General features: G+C 43.8%; 1 protein-coding gene across 4 annotated transcripts in view; it reads right to left on the reverse strand.

Annotated features, from left to right (window-relative positions):
* LOC101431146 (C-type lectin domain family 4 member F-like) overlaps nucleotides 1–17,934 on the reverse strand; it is a 39,744-nt gene extending 21,810 nt beyond the window's left edge. Inside the window, exon 1 of one of the 4 annotated variants that reach the window (XM_071208889.1) lies at nucleotides 17,559–17,934. In XM_071208889.1, the coding sequence (XP_071064990.1) occupies nucleotides 17,559–17,581 (23 nt within the window). In that variant the 5' untranslated portion in view covers nucleotides 17,582–17,934. The remainder of the gene's footprint in view (nucleotides 1–17,558) is intronic. The other 3 variants (XM_071208887.1, XM_058278760.2, XM_071208888.1) reach the window with 3 other exon arrangements.
* Nucleotides 17,935–18,322: the final 388 nt, after the last annotated feature.

Consider the following 18,322-nt stretch of genomic DNA (forward strand, 5'->3'; position numbering starts at 1 on the left):
CACCATCGTGAGCACAAATATGATCGAGTAGCATTGTCAGGAAACCTCTGAGAAGGTGGAAGCCTCTGTCTTTTGACTGTTCTAAATGTTGACCAGAAGAAAGAGCATTCCAAGAATAGTACTTTAAACATGGTAGTTATGTCTTTAGGGGGCTTGAGGGGTGTAGAAAGGACAGTTTCAAATTCCAGTGGAGCACATTAAAGAAAATGAACTTAGGAGTGTAAACACACATCAAGCCATTAAATAATTTAAAAGACACTTAGCGTAGCCATACAAGTAAAGGCACTTGAATGAATGGCTTGAGCTGTACTCAGCTAAAATGTTTGGTGAGATTAAATTTGGAGGCTGATGCTAAAAACCTGGAAATCTATAGGAAGCACCCTTGTGAAGGACAAGACAAATGTTTAACAAGGGTGAATTCCCAGTCACCCGCTAGCTGCCCAGACAATAGTTTTCTACCCTTCTTTCCTAATAGAACCCCAGGTTCATTAGAAGTACAAGGTGCCCATCTGAAAAACTACATTTCCCAGCCTTCCCTGAAGTTACAGACATTTGACACAGTCTTGGTAAATAAAGTGTAAGCGGATATCTGCTGGGAATGTCTAAGAAAGGCCATTTTCCTGATAACAATTCTGCCCCTTCTCCTTCACCACTTCTTCCTTCTGCTCCCTGTCTACAAGGTGGATGAGAGGCTGGAAAAGGAGTATCTGGTTTGCAAACTTCCATGAGAAGGGACACCACCTGCTAAGTGTGGCAGAGTGGAGACAGAAGGAGCTTGGAAGGTTGCTTCCATCACGAGCCACTGCCCAGGCCCCAGGCTGCTGCCCTCTGGCCTTCCTAGGTGAGGGAAATAAACCCACATTTGGCTAAGTCACTGTGGTTGGGTTTCTGCTTCAGGTAGCTGGATGCAATCTTTAACCAACATAGAATGTTAGACAAAAATTACCCTGTTCAATATGTTTGGCAATTATAATGGAGTAAACACAAATCTTCATTAGAGGACCTCTGCAAGCCTTTTTATCTGAGATGCTCAATGACAGTCCAAGAGGAAGGTACAGTGTCGCCTGATTTCTGACTATGGAAGCTTTTATTTCACATTACCTTTCTTGTGACCAGTGTCCTACCAAATGTACTTTAGGGAACAGTGTTTCAGGTGCTTTCTCCAGCTCTCTCTCCTGGGCCCAGTGAAACAACATGCCTTTGTAGGACATAAGCATAAGTTCTTAGTAAAAGTTTTAATGTAAAACTGATCGCAGACTATTAAAATCATTTTAACTTTTTCCAGCTCCAGGGATGAGAACTTAGGGTCAGCACCAAGGTCTGGTTACCCAGAGAGCCTGTCTCTTCCCTACCTATCTTCTCTGCCATATCTTATTATTTCCTTCTCTTTACCTTGAAAGCAAATAACATCTTGAATTCTGACATTAAACAAGCAAGAAGTTGACATTAAAAAGAAAAGCCGTGAAGAGGCACTTTTCAGAAACCCTGCATTTGGCATTAGTTACCTGCCTGGCCTAGGGTCAGAGCCCTGTGCCTTGGTGCATTGAGAGTTCTAAATGAGAGGACTGTTTCTTTAGATAGGGCTGTAATAGAAATTACTAAGACAAAAATGAATGTAACTCTCTCTTACCCTTAAGAGAAACTTACATATAGAATTAGGTAAATTATTCACATTATAAAAGATGTCTTTAAGAACAAATTTACTAAAGATTTCCTTTGAAGTAAACAGCATCAAGTATTTCCTTAACTTGCCCTTCTCCAACTTAAATCCAAGTTTCTTTAAACTTTCTTCATATGAACTAGTTTCTACCTGCTTGACCATTTAGGATGCTTATTCCTGAGCCCCTGGCTTTTCTCATCACCTTTACAAGCATGATGACTTACAAAGAGCACAATAGTTTCAGAATGGCTGAACACAAAAGAAAATTATGATAGAAGAGGAAAACAATATTGGAGCTTGAATGTCATTTCTCAGTAGATCCCACAAGTTACAGAATATGCAGTGATGTAATGAGAAGTAAAAGAATCACTGCTTTTTTGCAAGTAGACAGAGTCTTAGTAGGGTGCATTACAATACTATAATTAGACATAAATACTTTTGATGTCTTAAATGCATACAGACTTTGTCAAAAAAAGGTTTGAGGAAGCCACAGTGAGTATAAATTCTAACAGGCACACCATTTGGATATTTGCCTGTGGGCATTTTCAATGTAATTTGCATTTAGCAAGGACACAGACAACTTAAAATTTGATACTGTCTCCCTAATCTCGAAGTATATCAATAACACTAGTGACTATTTTATTTTTAACAAAAGCGAAAAACAAACCAAAAAATGAATGGGGGTTAAGTCATACACCATAAGTAGGTGTTATCTAGTTATAAGTTTATTCTTTATACAACCCACAAATATTTATTGGCTATGTGTCCATGTTTCTCACACAAAAGAGTGGGATTAATAATAGCATCTAGTTCATGGAGTTTTTATTATTAGACTTTAAATGTATATAAATTTTAAAAATCTATCATTAGCAAACAGCTGAACGTACAGGAAGTAATCAACATCTGCCACTGCTGTGATTATGGAGCAAGTGGAAACACCAGGGGTATGTTTGGGTCACTGAGACAACAAAACTTACTGATGGATTGGATGGTAGAGTGAAGGAAAGAGAGAAACCAAGGACAACACCAAGATTTTTGGCTTGAGTGACTGGGATGCTGAGATAAGGAAAATGCAGAGAGAAGGAGCTATGAAGAAAGAAGCCAGGAGCTCTAACTGGGCCTTGTTCATCTGATTCTGAGATGCCGACAAGACATCCATGCGAATATGTAAAGGAGGCAGTTGGATATAAAAGTCTGCAGCCTCACAAACTCAAAGTAGGAGCTAAGGATCAGCAGCAGCAACTGGGATCTTCTTAGAAATGCAGAATTTCAAGCCCTGTCCCAAACCAGCAAAATCTTTATTCCTCCCACATTAAAACTTCCCTATTAAAACTTGAGAACCCATGGACTAGAGTTCTGGGGAGATAGATCGTGGGCTACTAGCATACAAAGGGAGTCTAATGCCAGAGCTTAAATGAGCTCTCCCAGACAAAACATGTAGTAAAAGTAAGTGACCCTAGGCAGAGCCATTGGTCTTCCCACACCTTACAGGTCTAGAGAAAGAGAAGGGAACCACAAAGATGGTCAACAGCCAGTGAGGCCAGGGAAAACCAGGAGAATGAGGTACCCCAGAAGGTAAGAGAAATAAATGTTTCAAGAAGTGGTCAATTATGTCAAATGCTGCTGATGGCTTGAGTAAGGTAAGAACAGAGAAGTCATCATTAGACATGGCAATGTAGGGGTCATCAATGACCTTAGCAAGAGCAGGGGATAGAAGCCCAAGAGCAGATAGCAGGAAGAGCAAATCAGACAGTGAACAAGGGCAACTCTTTCAAGGACTTGTGTTGGGAAGATAGAGAAGTGGGACCGTAGCTGGAATTATTTAGGTAAGCAATATTAGAATATGGCTGAATGCCAATGAGAAAATTGTGAGAGAGAGAGGGGGATGGGAAGAGGGAGGACAAGAGAAAGAATGGAACTGATGCAGGAAGGAGCAGGACCAATTTGTGGAGTAGTATTTGAGAAGGTGACAAAGAAGGAGCCCAGAGCCTAGGGGGAAGGATGGCCTCTGATAGAAGGAAGGTCATCTGACACAAAGCAAGAGGTGGGAAAGTAGGTACAGATGCAGGGAGGCTGGTAGATTTAGCAGTAAGAAGATAAGGGAGCACCTGGCTCATTGCTTTAATATTTCTTAATCATGTCAAAGGCAATGACATCAGCAGGGAGAGAGGAAATGGGGAGGGAAAGAGATTTGGAAAAGAGGGATTAGTCCTTTTGGAGAGTGTGAAAGTGAACCTCAAAAAGCCAGGTAGTGTGGGGTATTCAGATTCTGGGCATGGATATTATTTTTCAATCCATGTTATCCTCTATCATGTTTCATTCCTCAAGAAGTGTTCTGTTCCAAGGCATACATCCACAATCACTAGAAAATACAGCATCTCCCCATCTATCCTCATTATTCTTATCAGTATTTTATTACATTCAAGGTCACCATGAGAACACAGCTGGACAAGGGAGTCATCTTGGAGCCACAGCAAGATCATGATGAGAAAGGATAGACACCTTCTGTCATCGCCATGAGATTTATGGCTGGGGCTGGAAGGATACAGGAATTAGTGACATGAGAACAGATGCCTCAAGAGAGGGAGTTTTTCTCCTCTTCTTACAGTTCACAAGAACTGCTAGGAGGTTTTTCATGAGACTGAAACTTCGGAAACAATACCAGAAACTGTTAATTGCTTTTAATAGAGTTTTGAATGACCCCAAACTCAATAATGCCTCCTTGGTTACCTTCATTTCTGCTTGGAAACCAATCTCATTGAACAATCATATAATGTTGTGCAGCACCCCCTAATCCGGCTATGTAAAGCCCATTTACGTGATCCAAAATTCAAGCCTCTCTGGCCAGGCTCACCCTGGCACACTGTCCCCTACAAGCACTGTCCTGTGGCAGCTGGCTCACCTCCCACATCCCACATGCCCCAGGTCCTGGACAAGGGTACATAACCTCCTTGGGCCTTACAGCCACCTCCATCCTCTTCTCCTTCAAAAACCCTCATCACCTTGGAAGCATCTATCCTCAAACTTGATCTCCCATCACCCCTCCTTTGACAGCAGCCTCAGCCACGCCTCCCCGTGGTCATATTACCCAGATCTCGCATCACCAAGATCACCACTTCCAAAGTCTGGATTTTGACATCCTACTTTCCCTGACCAACCCCTTCCAGCCCATGTACTCTGGCTGCTCCACTGCAGCAATTCTCCGATGTCTGAGAAACTTCCTACTCTTTTCCTTCTCTCCCCATAATCTCCACTCTTTGCATCCCTCCTCATCTAACTTAAATCAAGCAGTCCTTGTAAAACACCTCTAATTCCTCTCTCCTCTCTCCCTCCACTCTTCCCACCCCACAGAGTCCTCAGCTTGGTTAACCCAACATCACCTTGCTCCCTGTCTGCATCTGAGCAGTTGGCACTTGCATACAACTGGGCTGCCTGACTCACTTCAAAATTACCTCTATCCACTTCAGAGGATTTCTCATTGCCAGACAATCTGCCCTTCCCTGGTATAGACGCTTCAGGAGGACCATTTTCCACCTTCTCACCTCCTCCTCAAATCTCATCACCCTCCTTATCCCCACTCAGCCCATGATATCATCTCAAATCACATCATGAAAATGGCTGCAGTTGGCCACACTACCTAATCCTCTGACCCAATCCCACCAACCCACCTGAGTCAACTCAATGCTACCTCCCCAGAGAGGCCTTCCCTGGCCACCCTGCTAAAGCACCCTCCTGTAATCACTCCTTCATGTTACCTGAATATTTCTTTTTAACAGGGGTCAGTGATTAGCATGTTGCTGTGTTTGCACAAGTAGCATCTGCCTGCCTGCTCCTGGCATCCAACACTGCCCCTGCCACCACCACTGGGAACAGTAACTGCACATAGGGGATGTTTAGGAAGATGTCTGGTTAAACCATACAGAAGTGCCCGCTATACGTGATACTTTACTCATTGTTGCTAGTATATCTCAATTTTTATTATGGATATATTTTATGGGATCTTTCTTTACCCTTCCCAGGAGAATTAACTGTAGGGTTTCTATCTGGGCCAACTTTATCTTTGTTAAAGAAATATTTACATAAACTTTGTTTTTGACATTTTGCCTTTCAGCACAGTAATAGGTGTTGCCCTGCACGTACAGTGGCAAGGCAATCTCATCCATTCCTTCCTCAGTGTCTACATCCTTTTTTTTTTAATTTGACTTCTAAAAAGTTTTAGATCACAGTAAAGTCACATATACAATATAGGGAACACCCAAACACCACACATCAAACCTTTTACCTACTTTCTCAGCAATGATTTCATGATATTCTTCATTTTTAAATACCCCAACTTATTTTTTACTTTCAGTTTTTCTAAATTATTATGTATTCTATTTCTAAATTAAACCTGTCAATACTATTTAATTTTCCTGGTAATTGAATTTGGCAATATTAGGCTTCATTTTTAGGAAGTTTTTGATTACAGAGGGGTTCAACTGTGGCACAGGAGGAGCACTGAAGTGGGTTGTCATTGATGGGGGATGCATGGGTGGGAGGGAGTTCTTCAGGGCATGTATATAGGGTTTAGATATGTTCAGATGTTCACTGGGTCTTGTCATAGTGGATAGAATTACACATGACAACAAGGGACTGCTGAGTTTCCATCCTGGGGAGCTAGGTCACATTCCCCTGTGGAAGAGCAACAATCCCCCAAGTGCAAGGACAAAGACAATGAAGAAGAATGGTCCAGTGATGGGCCCTTGATACTGATGACTATGCTTATGAGCCTGTGTGCTTGAAATTTCAACTAGGCCTAGAGCTGCAGGGTACCTAAGAGTTACCTCCTGAGAGCTTCCATGTTGCTCAAATGTGTCCACTCTCTAAGCCAAACTCAGTATGTAAAGGCATGACCTTCCCCCAAGTGTGGGACAGGACTCCTGGGGATGAGCCTCCCTGGCACCAAGGGATTACTACCATCACCAGCTGGTGATCCAACTAGAGAAAGACCTTGACTAAAAGGGGGAAATTGTAAAGAGAAATGAGTTTATATGGCTAAGAGACTTCAAAATTAGTCAGGAGGTCATCAGAGGGGTCACGCTTATGCACATCTGAGCAGGATCCCAGAGACAGTCAATGAAGATACAACCCCAGGTAGTGGTGCTCCTGAGAACTATGAAACACACTGGTTCTATGTCATAACAAATGACTCTATAGAGTTCACTGCCTTGCCAGTGGGTCCTACTCTGCAATTTGTGCTCCTGATTGTGATGGAGTTGGACTCAGATGTGTCCTCTCTACACATGCCTCATTTGTCACTTTTACTGAACCTGTGACTGGTGCTGGGGTTTATGTATATGCAGGAGACTTGAATCTCTGAACTGTCCATGTGCCAACTGGGCCCTGAGCCTCAGCAGAGTTGCAACAGCTACTCTCCAGTTCATTGGATGCACCTAGGTCAGCTGATGGGGAGGTGAGAATGGTCAACCACAACACCATGAAACTGAGAGTGTCTACAACTGCAAGGAGGAGAATCACATCCATCAGCCATGTGGGATCTAAGTCTCCTCTCGATTTGGAGGTGGAATGGACATCACCATCCCAGGGTCCACAAGATGGAAGAATCGGATTAGAGTGGACTTGCAGGTATTCTACTATAGAACTGTAGTAACGCTAGCAATGGAAGAAATTGTACCATTGATGTGGAGACGGTGGCCACGGGAGTTGCTAAGGGCAGGGAGAGGCAGGAAGAGGTGTGATATGGGGCATTTTTGGGACTTGAAGTTGTTCTGAATGATATTGCAGGGAAAGATGCAGGACACTATTTATCCTGCCATGACCCACTGGATGAACTGGGGGAGAGTGTGAACTACAATGCAAACTATGGTCCATGAGCTGTGGCAGCACTCCAGGGTGTATTCACCAAATGCAACGAATGTGCCTTACTGATGAAAGGGGATGTTGATGTGGGGGGAGCAGGAGTGGGGGGTGGGGAGTGGGATATATGGGAACCTCATGCTTTTTAATGTAACATTTTGTGTGATCTATTTCTCCATTTAAAAAAAGACAATAAAAATATTTTAAAAAAATATATAAATAAAACCATCCCTCAAAAGAAAAAAAAATTTACAGTGGGAGCAGATGTGGCTCAGGCACTTGAGCCCCTGCCTCTCACATGGGAGGTCCTGGGGCTCCCAGTGCCTCCTGTAAGATACAAAAATAAACAACAAGCATAACAAATGGAAAAAAAAAAACAACTCGGGGGAGACAATGTGGCTCAGTGGATGACCAAGAGCTTTCCACATGTGAGGTCTGAGGTCTAATCCCTGGCCCAAAATTTACAGAAAAAAAAAAAAACAACAACAACACAAAATTTACTAAAGGTATAAAGTTCACAAATCAGAATAAGCAAAAAAAAAAAAAAAAAAGGAATCAATATTATAGCTCATTTCCCTTCCTCCCTCCCTCTCTCCCTCTTCCCTCTCTCCCTAGGAAATAGCCCCCTCATTATTCAAACCACAGAATCCTCCAGAGAAGAACTCCAGAAGCAGCCTGAGCAGGACTCAGATCCCCCAGATCCCGCCTTCATCCCCTGAACATTGCCTTTCCTTTGGCCTCTCTCCTCCACTCCCCCATGATGGCCTACAGGGCTGCACCTGCTCCTATTCTCAGACTAAGGAAACAAACACCCTTCCCCTGTCTGCTGCCACTTAAAACACCAACAGACAATAAAGAAGAGAGATTGTGGAATGAAGCCCATGAAAAGATGCTCAGCATCATTTGGCATAGGGAAATGCAAATTAAAAATGACATACTGCTCCACACCAATGTGATTTAATTTTTAAAAGACAAAAACAACTAGAATTCTCATACATTGCTGACGGTGACACAAAATGGTACATTTTGGAAAGAGTTTGGCAGTGCCTTGTGAAGTTACACATACACAAAAGACACCATGCTGCAATCCCATTCCTAGGTATTTATCCAAGGGAACTGGAATCTCACACACAAGTCTTTATGCCAATTTACACTGTGGCTCTATTGATAATTGTTAACCACTGGAAACAAGTCCAAATGTCCTTCAGTGATGAGTGGTTAAATAAACTGTAGTGTATCCATCCGTAATCCATACATATGGATCCATTGTATATATGTAGTATATCCAATAGTTATTTTAGAACATCCATAGTAATCTGGATGAATCTCAAGCATTGTCCTCAGTGAAAGCAGACAGACACAAAAGCAAACACTGTATGATTCCATTATATGCCTTTCTGGAAACTATAGAGGAAACTATAGGGACCGGTGGCTGCCCGGGGCTGGGGGTGGAGCGAGAGGATCCACAACAAAGGGGCACAGGGGAACTGTTCTATGTCTTAACATTGGTGGAGGTCATATGACTGTGTTTGTCAAAATCAATAAGACTATACATCTAAAAAAAAGTGGATTGTACTGTATATATATCTCAATAAGCTTGCCTTACATAAGTAAGCAAATAGAAAAGCAGTCTGGATTTTTTTGCCCCAGGAACGAACAAAATGATAACATGCTTTTTCTGGGCTTACATCCACCTGTGCATAAAATCTCTGTGGTAAGCGGAAGTGGCTCATGCAATTGGGCTCCCATCTACCATAATAGGAGGTCCAGGGTTCGATACCCAGGGCCTCCTAGTGAAGGCAAGCTGGCCCTTGTGCTGAGTTGGCCCATAGAGAGAGCTGGCCTGTGCAGGAGTGCCAGCCAATGTGGAAAGCTGATGCAGCAACATGACGCAACAAAAAGAGACACAGAGGAGAGACACTAAGAGACTTAGTAGACCAGGGAGCTGAGGTGGTGCAAGAGAATAATCGCCTCTCTCCCACTCCAGAAGGCTCCACGATTGGTTCCTGGAGCCGCCTAATGAGAATACAAACAGACACAGAAGAACCACAGCGAATGGACCGGGAGAGCAGACAATGGAGGGAGCAGGGAGAAAGAAATAAATCTTTCAAATAAACTATGAACCCAATTTGCAACACTAAAGAAAAAGCTCTTTTGCATAAACTGGAGCTAAAGATCTGTTTCATAACATTGTCAAGTTAATTACTACTTCCTGCATGTCCCACTTGCAGGGCCCATAGATTTTTGTCCCATTATAAATTGACTAAATAGATTTGTCCTTTAGCAATATTATCTAGGTATTTTCATTTTGTGCTTTAAGTTAATTTTTAACATCATGGTTCAGGATGAAAGTCTCCCGTTTCAATAAGACACAGACAATGCAAAACAGACTTTTTTGCAGCTCCATGGATTTTCTTTCATTATGGAAAATTTTTAATTATGGAAACTTTTGAACCTATGAAAAATTAGAGAGAATACTATAATGAATCCCCAAGTACCAATCATCCAGTTTCAGACTGGTTGGAGTGTGCCAGTTTAGATGATAATTCATCTCTAATTCATCACTCCCCCAAAAAGTATTTTTTTGAAACAAATCCTAGACATTTCATTTTCATCTATAAATACTTTTTAAAAGGATTTTAATTCTTTGACATCCTTAATCTTGATGTCTTCAATTCAGAACCAAATATAAATTCAAGCTTCAAAACAAGAGTTTGACAGTCTATAACTTAAACAATTTTAAATATATATATATATATATCAGGATCCCAAAGTCCATCTTTGGTCTTAGTGATCATTGCTAAAGTTGAAAAATTTGGCAACCTAGCTGGAAACAGAGACAACCGTAGTTCCTCATGCATAGAAACTCCAGACTTACTTTCTGAACACACATCCCTTCTAGTCCAGGTGAAAACAGGCAGCTGCCACTCCCCATCATATGTGAGTTCACTGAGACAATTCCTTAGTCTCCTGGTCTAAATCAAGTGTTGGAAACCCTGACCAATATCTTCCATAGCACTCGGGCAACAGCTACCATCTAGGCTCCCAGGAGAAGTTTTTAGTTTCTCATTGCTCATTTTTACCCTATTCCCTGTTAGAGGACTAGCCAAACTTATTTTTACTTTGCCCCCTTCTACTTTGCTGGAGTCTCTGAAGAGAAATAATTGAACTTGTTAAGAGTTTTATGTAAACCAAATATCATTAACCTTTGAGTGGAAGGTTGAAGAAGGTGGGTCAAAGTGTCTAGACTATTCCAGATCAGAGAACGTGCTGGAGCTGACTTGACAGGTACTGCTGCGATTAGAAGACATTCATAACAGAGAAAAGTTAACTTCTGCTAGGCCTTGAATTTAAATCATGGCCATGCCAAAGGTCTGCTTTATCGCTATGCATGGCTCGATTAAAAATTAATGCCCCTGGCTTCCAATTCAAGATGGCAGGCCTATTCCACCAATCCCTTACGTCTTCTGACCCTAGACCCCACAAAACTGGTCATAAGGATATAGAAATATATAATCCTGCGATAACAATGAAGAATTGGATCATCACTAAAGGAGATGTTTCTGGAGGGTGAAAAGCAGATGGTAGGCTGGTGACCAATGTTTGAGCAACCTCAGTCTAGATTTCAGACAAAGGATACTGAGCCAAGGAGGCAGTTGATCTGTCTGGCAGAGCCCTGAAAATATCTGGAACTTCAGGTGTCCTAGGAAACAGACCAGCCCCCTGTCACACCCCCTCCCACTCCAGGGGCCTACAGTTAGGCACTGGCTGAGTGATCTTCTCTAGAGAAGCAGCACACACTGCAGGGGGAGAACCAGAGCAGCTCGGCTGGCGATGGTGCCCCAGCCTAAAGCCCTTCTCAGTCAGTCACTCAGGGCACCCGAGTCTAAAACCCATTTGAACTTGACCCCATAAAGCTTTCCACTTAGTGACTGAAGGACTGAGAGACTGGAGCCCCTGAGAAGGATATGAAATCCTAGCAAGCACGTTATTTATCAGGCAGTGAACAGTTTCAACCCAGTCAGATAATGAACTGTTTTCAGCTTTTAGAATCACCCACAGACAAAGCACAGAAACACAGCCGTGCTTATGAAACAGAGTGAACACCACAACTCTGATGATGGAAAAGAAATAAATGTACAGCTAGCAGGAAGGAACAAGCAGGCAAGGAGATGGATCAAAGTTAAACTCAGAAACTGCAGTATTTGCATATTATTTTGAGATATAGAGGTAACTATAGCAGAATGAAAAACATAGCTAAAATAGGATGCCTGTAAATAAGGGATTGGGGGAAGCGGACTTGGCCCAGTGGTTAGGGCGTCCGTCTACCACATGGGAGGTCCGCGGTTCAAACCCCGGGCCTCCTTGACCCATGTGGAGCTGGCCCATGCGTAGTGCTGATGTGCGCAAGGAGTGCCGCGCCACGCAGGGGTGTCGCCCTTGTAGGGGAGCCCCATGCGCAAGGAGTGTGCCCTGTAAGGAGAGCCGCCCAGCGTGAAAGAAAGTGCAGCCTGCCCAGGAATGGCGCTGCCCACACTTCCCGTGCAGCTGACGACAACAGAAGCAGACAAAGAAACAAGATGCAGCAAAAAGACACAGAAAACAGACAACCGGGGGAGGGGAGGGGAATTAAATAAATAAAAATAAATCTGTAAGAAAAAAAAATAAGGGATTGAGGTGGGGCAGGGGTTGTTGTCATTAGAATTGTTCAGTCCTATTGATGAACTGTGCACATGCATTAACCTAAAAATAAAAATTGGGGGACAGGAGAAGAAAATGCCATCTTTTAAGCAATAAAAGAAAGGAAATCTCACAGTACGGTAGGGACAGCATGAAACAGGTTAAGCTGGACACTGCATAACTATGGTAACAGATGGAGATAATTTAGGACACAAATGAGGGTGTTGGAAGGATCTAAGAGAAAGGTGGTGGTAAGTGGGAAGGAAAATAAATTCTAAATAAAGGAATACTGAGACAATTGGTACAGATGCTCTGCCATCTAACACAAGAAAAGGAAGAAAGAACTGAACCCACCATCACTTTTCCTGTGTCTTTTCACCATGGATTTTGAAGAGTAAAAGTCAAGAGATTCTTATGTGAGCTCCTTGCCGTGTAGAGAAAGCAAACATGACAGAACTCATACTCGATAAAGTAACATGGACAGAAAATCATGCCTGCTGTTCAATGAAGTTCTATCTTCATAAAGTCCCCATGCATTTCAAAGTTTAATAGGCTATGGTGTGGACCATTGACCACAAGGTGCAGCGGTGCTCAGAGATGTACTCACCAAGTGCAATGAATGTCTCATGATGATGGAGGAGGTTGTTGTTATGGGGGAAGGAGTGGGGTGAGGGCAGTGGGGGTATATGGGGACCTCATATTTTTTTAATGTAGTATTAAAAAAATAAAGACAAAAAAATACCCATTAAATAAATTAATGTTTTTTAAAATGTTTAATAAGCTCACTTGTTCAAGAAAAATACTTCAGTGACAAATGTAATTCTATTGACTTTTCCTTAAGATGATTTGAATTTGAGCACAAGCATTTAACTACCCCTTCCAAAATTCCACAGAAAATTGCCAAAGGAATATAGAGGTAGGAATAAACTTGCCTCACTTCTTGTTATCAGGAGGGCAGCATCCACGTGAGAGAAACTGTGAGAATCGACAACTGCAACATCGGATTTTCCCACCCAGGAACGTATTCTATTTCTTGAGTAAATACTGGCACTTTATATTTTCAGTGAACACTGGCCATTTTTCAAGCTTTTCACACATGCTAGGATATGATAATGCATGGTGTTACAGTTTCAGGTCTCTGCTCCCCTTCACTCTGCATGCCATTTCCAATATTGATTTTTTTCTTTTTTGTCTTAAACACGTTTGCCAGAAGTTTCTCTATTTTATTGGTTTTCCAAAAGAAGCAACTTGGAGGACAAAAAGTGGGGAGAAAGCACATGAGACAGCAGAAGGTACTTGAGGTAGGCTGGAGGCTGGCTGCACACGGTCAGGAAGGACAATGAGCCTCAGTCTGTGCCCAGGACAGAGCGTGAAGGAAGAGGTAACGCAGGAGAGGTGGGTGAGGAGCTGGAGTTTTATCCGTAGAGGAGGGGAGGGACAGATTAGATTTTTGTTTCAGGAAGACCACTCTGGAGGGAGGGAGGTCAGGCTAGAAGCAGGCAGGAGAACTGGTCTGCTCTGGAGCTGCTCTCTACCAGCCATCCCCGCCTCAAGCTTGTCTAAAACTGGCCACTGTCCTGCACAACCTCTTTCCCTCAGCTGTGCTGCTGCATCAGCCACAGTCAGACCAGCTGAGCTTAGGGAACCAGCAAAGGGCTCCGAATGCTTATGATGAATTTGATAAAAGTAGTCATCATGGAGCAGTTAAAGTCATAACCCTGAGCAAGACAAACTACAATTCCGGTTTCATGAAGTTTTAAAGAAACAAGTCTGATCTACAGAGTACAAAACTACAAATGCAAGGAAATGATGACCATAAAAGGCAGGCAGGTGGAGACTTGAAAACAGGAACTGAGATACATGCACGCCCATGTTCACAGCGGCATTATTCACCACAGCCAACAGGGGGAGCCAGTGTCCAAAGATGAACAGGGACCCGAGCTACAGCCCTACAAGCTATTATTCAACCATAAGAAGTAGTGGAGCTGCCACATGCCACAACGTGAATGAACCTTGAAATCATTACGCTCACTGAAATAGGCCAGGCACAAAAGGACAGATATTGCATGATTCCATTTAAATGAAATATCTGGAATAAGCGAATGCATAGAGACAAAGTTAATTAAAGGTTACCAGGAGCTAAGGGGAAGGGGCAATGGGAATTACTACTAATGGGTAAAGAATTTGTTTGGGCTGATGAAAAGGTTTTGGAAATGTTGGTAGATATGGGGGTATGATACTGTAAATATAATTAATGCCACTGAATTATACACCTAAAAATGTATGATGTACTTAATGCAGTAAAAATGGCCTTAAAATGGCAAAATTTATATTACAAGTTACCACAAAAAAAGACAAAAAGGTAGTCTAGTGTTTCACCTTGTAATACTCTGAGCTATACATGTTTTGTGCATTTTTCTATGTATATTGCTATATATTTTTAAATTTTTAAAAGAAAATAGGCATTAGAAGGGAAAAATCTTTTGTGGACTTTTGTATACTGATTTTACAGCTATTGCCAACAAACTTCTTTTCTGTAATACAAAATGCCAGAAGAGGAAAAAAAAATTGAAGATGCAAAGGTTTAGATGAAGAATTATATGTCTCAAGATAATGGTATTACTGTGTGAGAATAATATAAAGCTTATACACATGCAAGAACTAAGAAAATGTCCTGCTTTTCCTGAAAAAAAAAATGCAATTAATCAAGGAATTAGTAAAAAAAAAAAAAAAGATTAAGCATCGGATATGGATTGAGTGCTGTAGCCCATATAAAACTCAGTCTAAATAGCAGCTGATAATACAGTTATGAAACATAAATATGTCAAAAATAATTCTGGAAAGCAAAAGCATATACTGCTTAAAAAAAAACAAAAACAAAAAACCTGGGTCTAGGAGTCGAGAAGGGGAAGTGGATTTGGCCCAACGGATAGGGTGTCCAACCACCACACAGGAGGTCCAAGGTTCAAACCCAGGCCTCCTGACCCATGTGGTGAGCTGGCGCACACGCAGTGCTGATGCCCACAAGGAGTGCCGTGCCACACAAGGGTGGCCTTCGTGTAGGGGAGCCCCACATGCAAGGAGTGCACCCCGTAAGGAGAGCCGCCCAGTGCAAAACAAAGCACAGCCTGCCCAAGAATGGTGCTGCACACATGGAGAGCTGACACAGCAAGATGACACAACCAAAAGGAACACAGACTCGCGGTGGCGATGGTAACGATAGAAGTGGTCACAGAAGAACACACAGGGAATGGACACAGAGAGCAGACAACTGGGGGGAGGGGGGGAGAAGGGGAGAAAAAGAAATAAACAAAATCTTTACAAAAAAAATAGTTGAGGTTTGCTAGTTCCAGTACTATGGTAATTCTTACAACAAATTTTTTTTTAAAGATATATTTATTTATTTATTTCCCCCTCCCCCCCCGTTGTGTGTTCTCTGTGTCTATTTGCTGCGTCTTCTTTGTTCGCTTCTGTGTTTCTTTTTGTTGTGTCAGCTCTCCATCTGTGGGGCACCATTCCTGGGCAGGCTGTACTTTCTTTCGTGCTGGGCGGCTCTCCTTCCGGGGTGCACTCCTTGCGTGTCGGGCTCCCCTATGTGGGGGACACCCCTGCATGGCAGGGCACTCTTTGCCCGCTTCAGCACTGTGCATGGGCCAGCTCCACACGGGTCAAGGAGGCCCTGGGGTTTGAACAGCGGACCTCCCATGTGGTAAACGGACGCCCTAACCACTGGGCCAAGTCCTCCACCCTCTTACAGCAAATTTGCTCCAAGCCTAGAAACTACATGTGGTGTGTCATTTCAGTCATTTGTGTGTATTGTGTATGTGACAAGCCCTTTCTGAGAGAGCTAGGCAACCTAGTACCTAAGAACCAACGTAGATTTATGGGTTTTGGACCAGAGATGGTCTCTCTTCAGAGGTTTTCCAAATATGTAGACATCCTAATAGACACTTTGCTTTTACTTGTGCCCTATTTGGAGGGGGAATGGAGACTGGGGGCAGTGAGGAGGGCTGGGCAAGATCCTGGTCAAGCATTGAGAAGAGTCTGCTCACATTACAAAAACGAAGGCAAGGCATCATAAAGTAAAACTATTAACGAATAACTTACACCCCTTTAAAAAATCTCTAGTATTCATTATTTATATGCTAGTGGGAAGAGATACTTGCAAGTCTGAAATTCCACAATTAGTTTCTTTATATCACTTCAAATGTCGACCAAATACTTTCCCTTAAAACAATTTCAAAATCCCATAATGAGAACACCTCACGCTGCACAAGTTAAACATTTCATATCCTCCAACCTGAGAAGAGCTGAGTCCACCCACAGTGCATTTGCTTCTGTCGGGAGGCCAGACCAGCGCTCTTAGGGGTAGTCAGAAGACACAGAACGTCCATTTATAAAACTGAAATTTGGTTTCTCTTATTTATTAGACTCATTTGAGTCAGTTAAATCTTAGACGACAAACTGCAACAAGAGGGAGGAGTGGGTGTAAAGAAACAGATGGGTAATAGTCATGTTGTAGATAAACGAGAGTTTTTGGAAGAATTGGATAGGATGTGGGCTGGAGCTTTTTTCATTTTTAGGGGATGGAGATTAGGGGCAAGAAGAAAAAAGGCAAGACAGTAGGCCAGACCAGAGCGCCTGCTGAGCACCCTAAAGCTGCCTGCCCTTCCCATCCCCCTCCTGCCCCCACCCCCAACACCAGGTACTCTGCAGTCTGGTTATCAAAACCAGTAGACGTGGACCCGGACTCCCCGCTGCCTCCCTGGATGGAGGAGGGGAGGCAGGCAGGGAAAGTGAGGAAAGGAGATGGAAGCTGAGATCAACAGACTGTCAAGACCTCCTCACGGACCGTGGGGTTTTTTGTTTCCCTCCAAAGTGGTTGAGTTGCACAAAAATTCAAACCCACCCAGGCCAGGTCACCTGCCAGCTCCCTTTAACAAAATGCTGGCGGCTGCAGACCTCACACCTGCTCATCTGCAGCTACAACCACGCTGCGGATGCCCACCCGGCCCCAAGGGAGCGCGCCCAGGGCGACGGCCAAGAGGGAAGGCAGGGAACCCAGAGGAAAGCCCCACCAGGCAGACGTCGTTCTCCTGACAAACCGGCGCACAGCCCCCCATGCGGAGACCAGTGCCTGGCAGCCCCGATTTCCGAAAAGGCCTCCAATGTTACACCAACAGAAATCGGTAGGTGTGAAATACATACCCAGCCACTAGGAAGGGCTGCAGCACAGATGCCTACAAAAACAGACAGGGCACTCCTCTATCTGCACCCCGCAGCGCTGGGAAGGGGAGGGATGCTGGGAAGCTCGAAAATTCCATGAAAATTAGCGAAACCAAGGCAAGCCTAAGGTTCTTACCTCCTGCGCGGCATCGCATCCATCTCTGGTCTTCCCTGTAGGATTCTCCTCTAAGTCAGCTGAATAAATCCACCCAGCTAACCTGCAGGAAGATATTTCCTACCCCTCCTGCAGTCCCGCGCTGGTCAGAGCGGCCGAAAGGGTTTCTCTACCCACATCTGCCTGAAATCCCCCAGCCATTCGCTGCTTCTTCGGGTCAGTGGGGATCACAGACAACAGAGGCTGCTGCTCCTTGACAAAGGTTTCCTTCCAGCGCCTCCCTTCCAGCGCTGCCATCAGAACTAAATCCATCTCCCACCCCGGGCTGCGAGGAAAGGCGCTCCTCCCCGTGCGCGCTGACGACAGCCCGCGCCCCGGCGCCCGCACAGCCCCCTCTAGCGGCCGCGGGGCGGGCGCCGGGAGGGCGGGGGCTGCAGTGCCCGCCCCGCGCTGCCGCAGTCCCGGGCCCCCGCGGGCAGCTCCCCTGCTCTCACGCCCACCTTCACCCACTAGGGAGCCCTCACAGCAGCCGAGAGCTAATAGCAGTAACTTACCAGCGGGAAATCTGAATCCTCCCTGGGGTGAAAAATGAAGCCTCACTTAGAATGTTTTTGTCCAGGAAGTAGGTACATCCTGGGCTTAGAAGTAACGCTGTTAGTGATTTTAATAGAAACTGTTGGACCATTTAAGTTCAAAGCCAAGATTACCCCTATACTAATTCCGATTCCATTTTCAACTAGGACAATAATCTTTGTCTTGCTGAGACCTCTGGGGTTATGGGTGTT

This window comes from Dasypus novemcinctus, chromosome 17, assembly GCF_030445035.2.
Source record: "Dasypus novemcinctus isolate mDasNov1 chromosome 17, mDasNov1.1.hap2, whole genome shotgun sequence".
Classification (NCBI taxonomy): domain Eukaryota; kingdom Metazoa; phylum Chordata; class Mammalia; order Cingulata; family Dasypodidae; genus Dasypus; species Dasypus novemcinctus.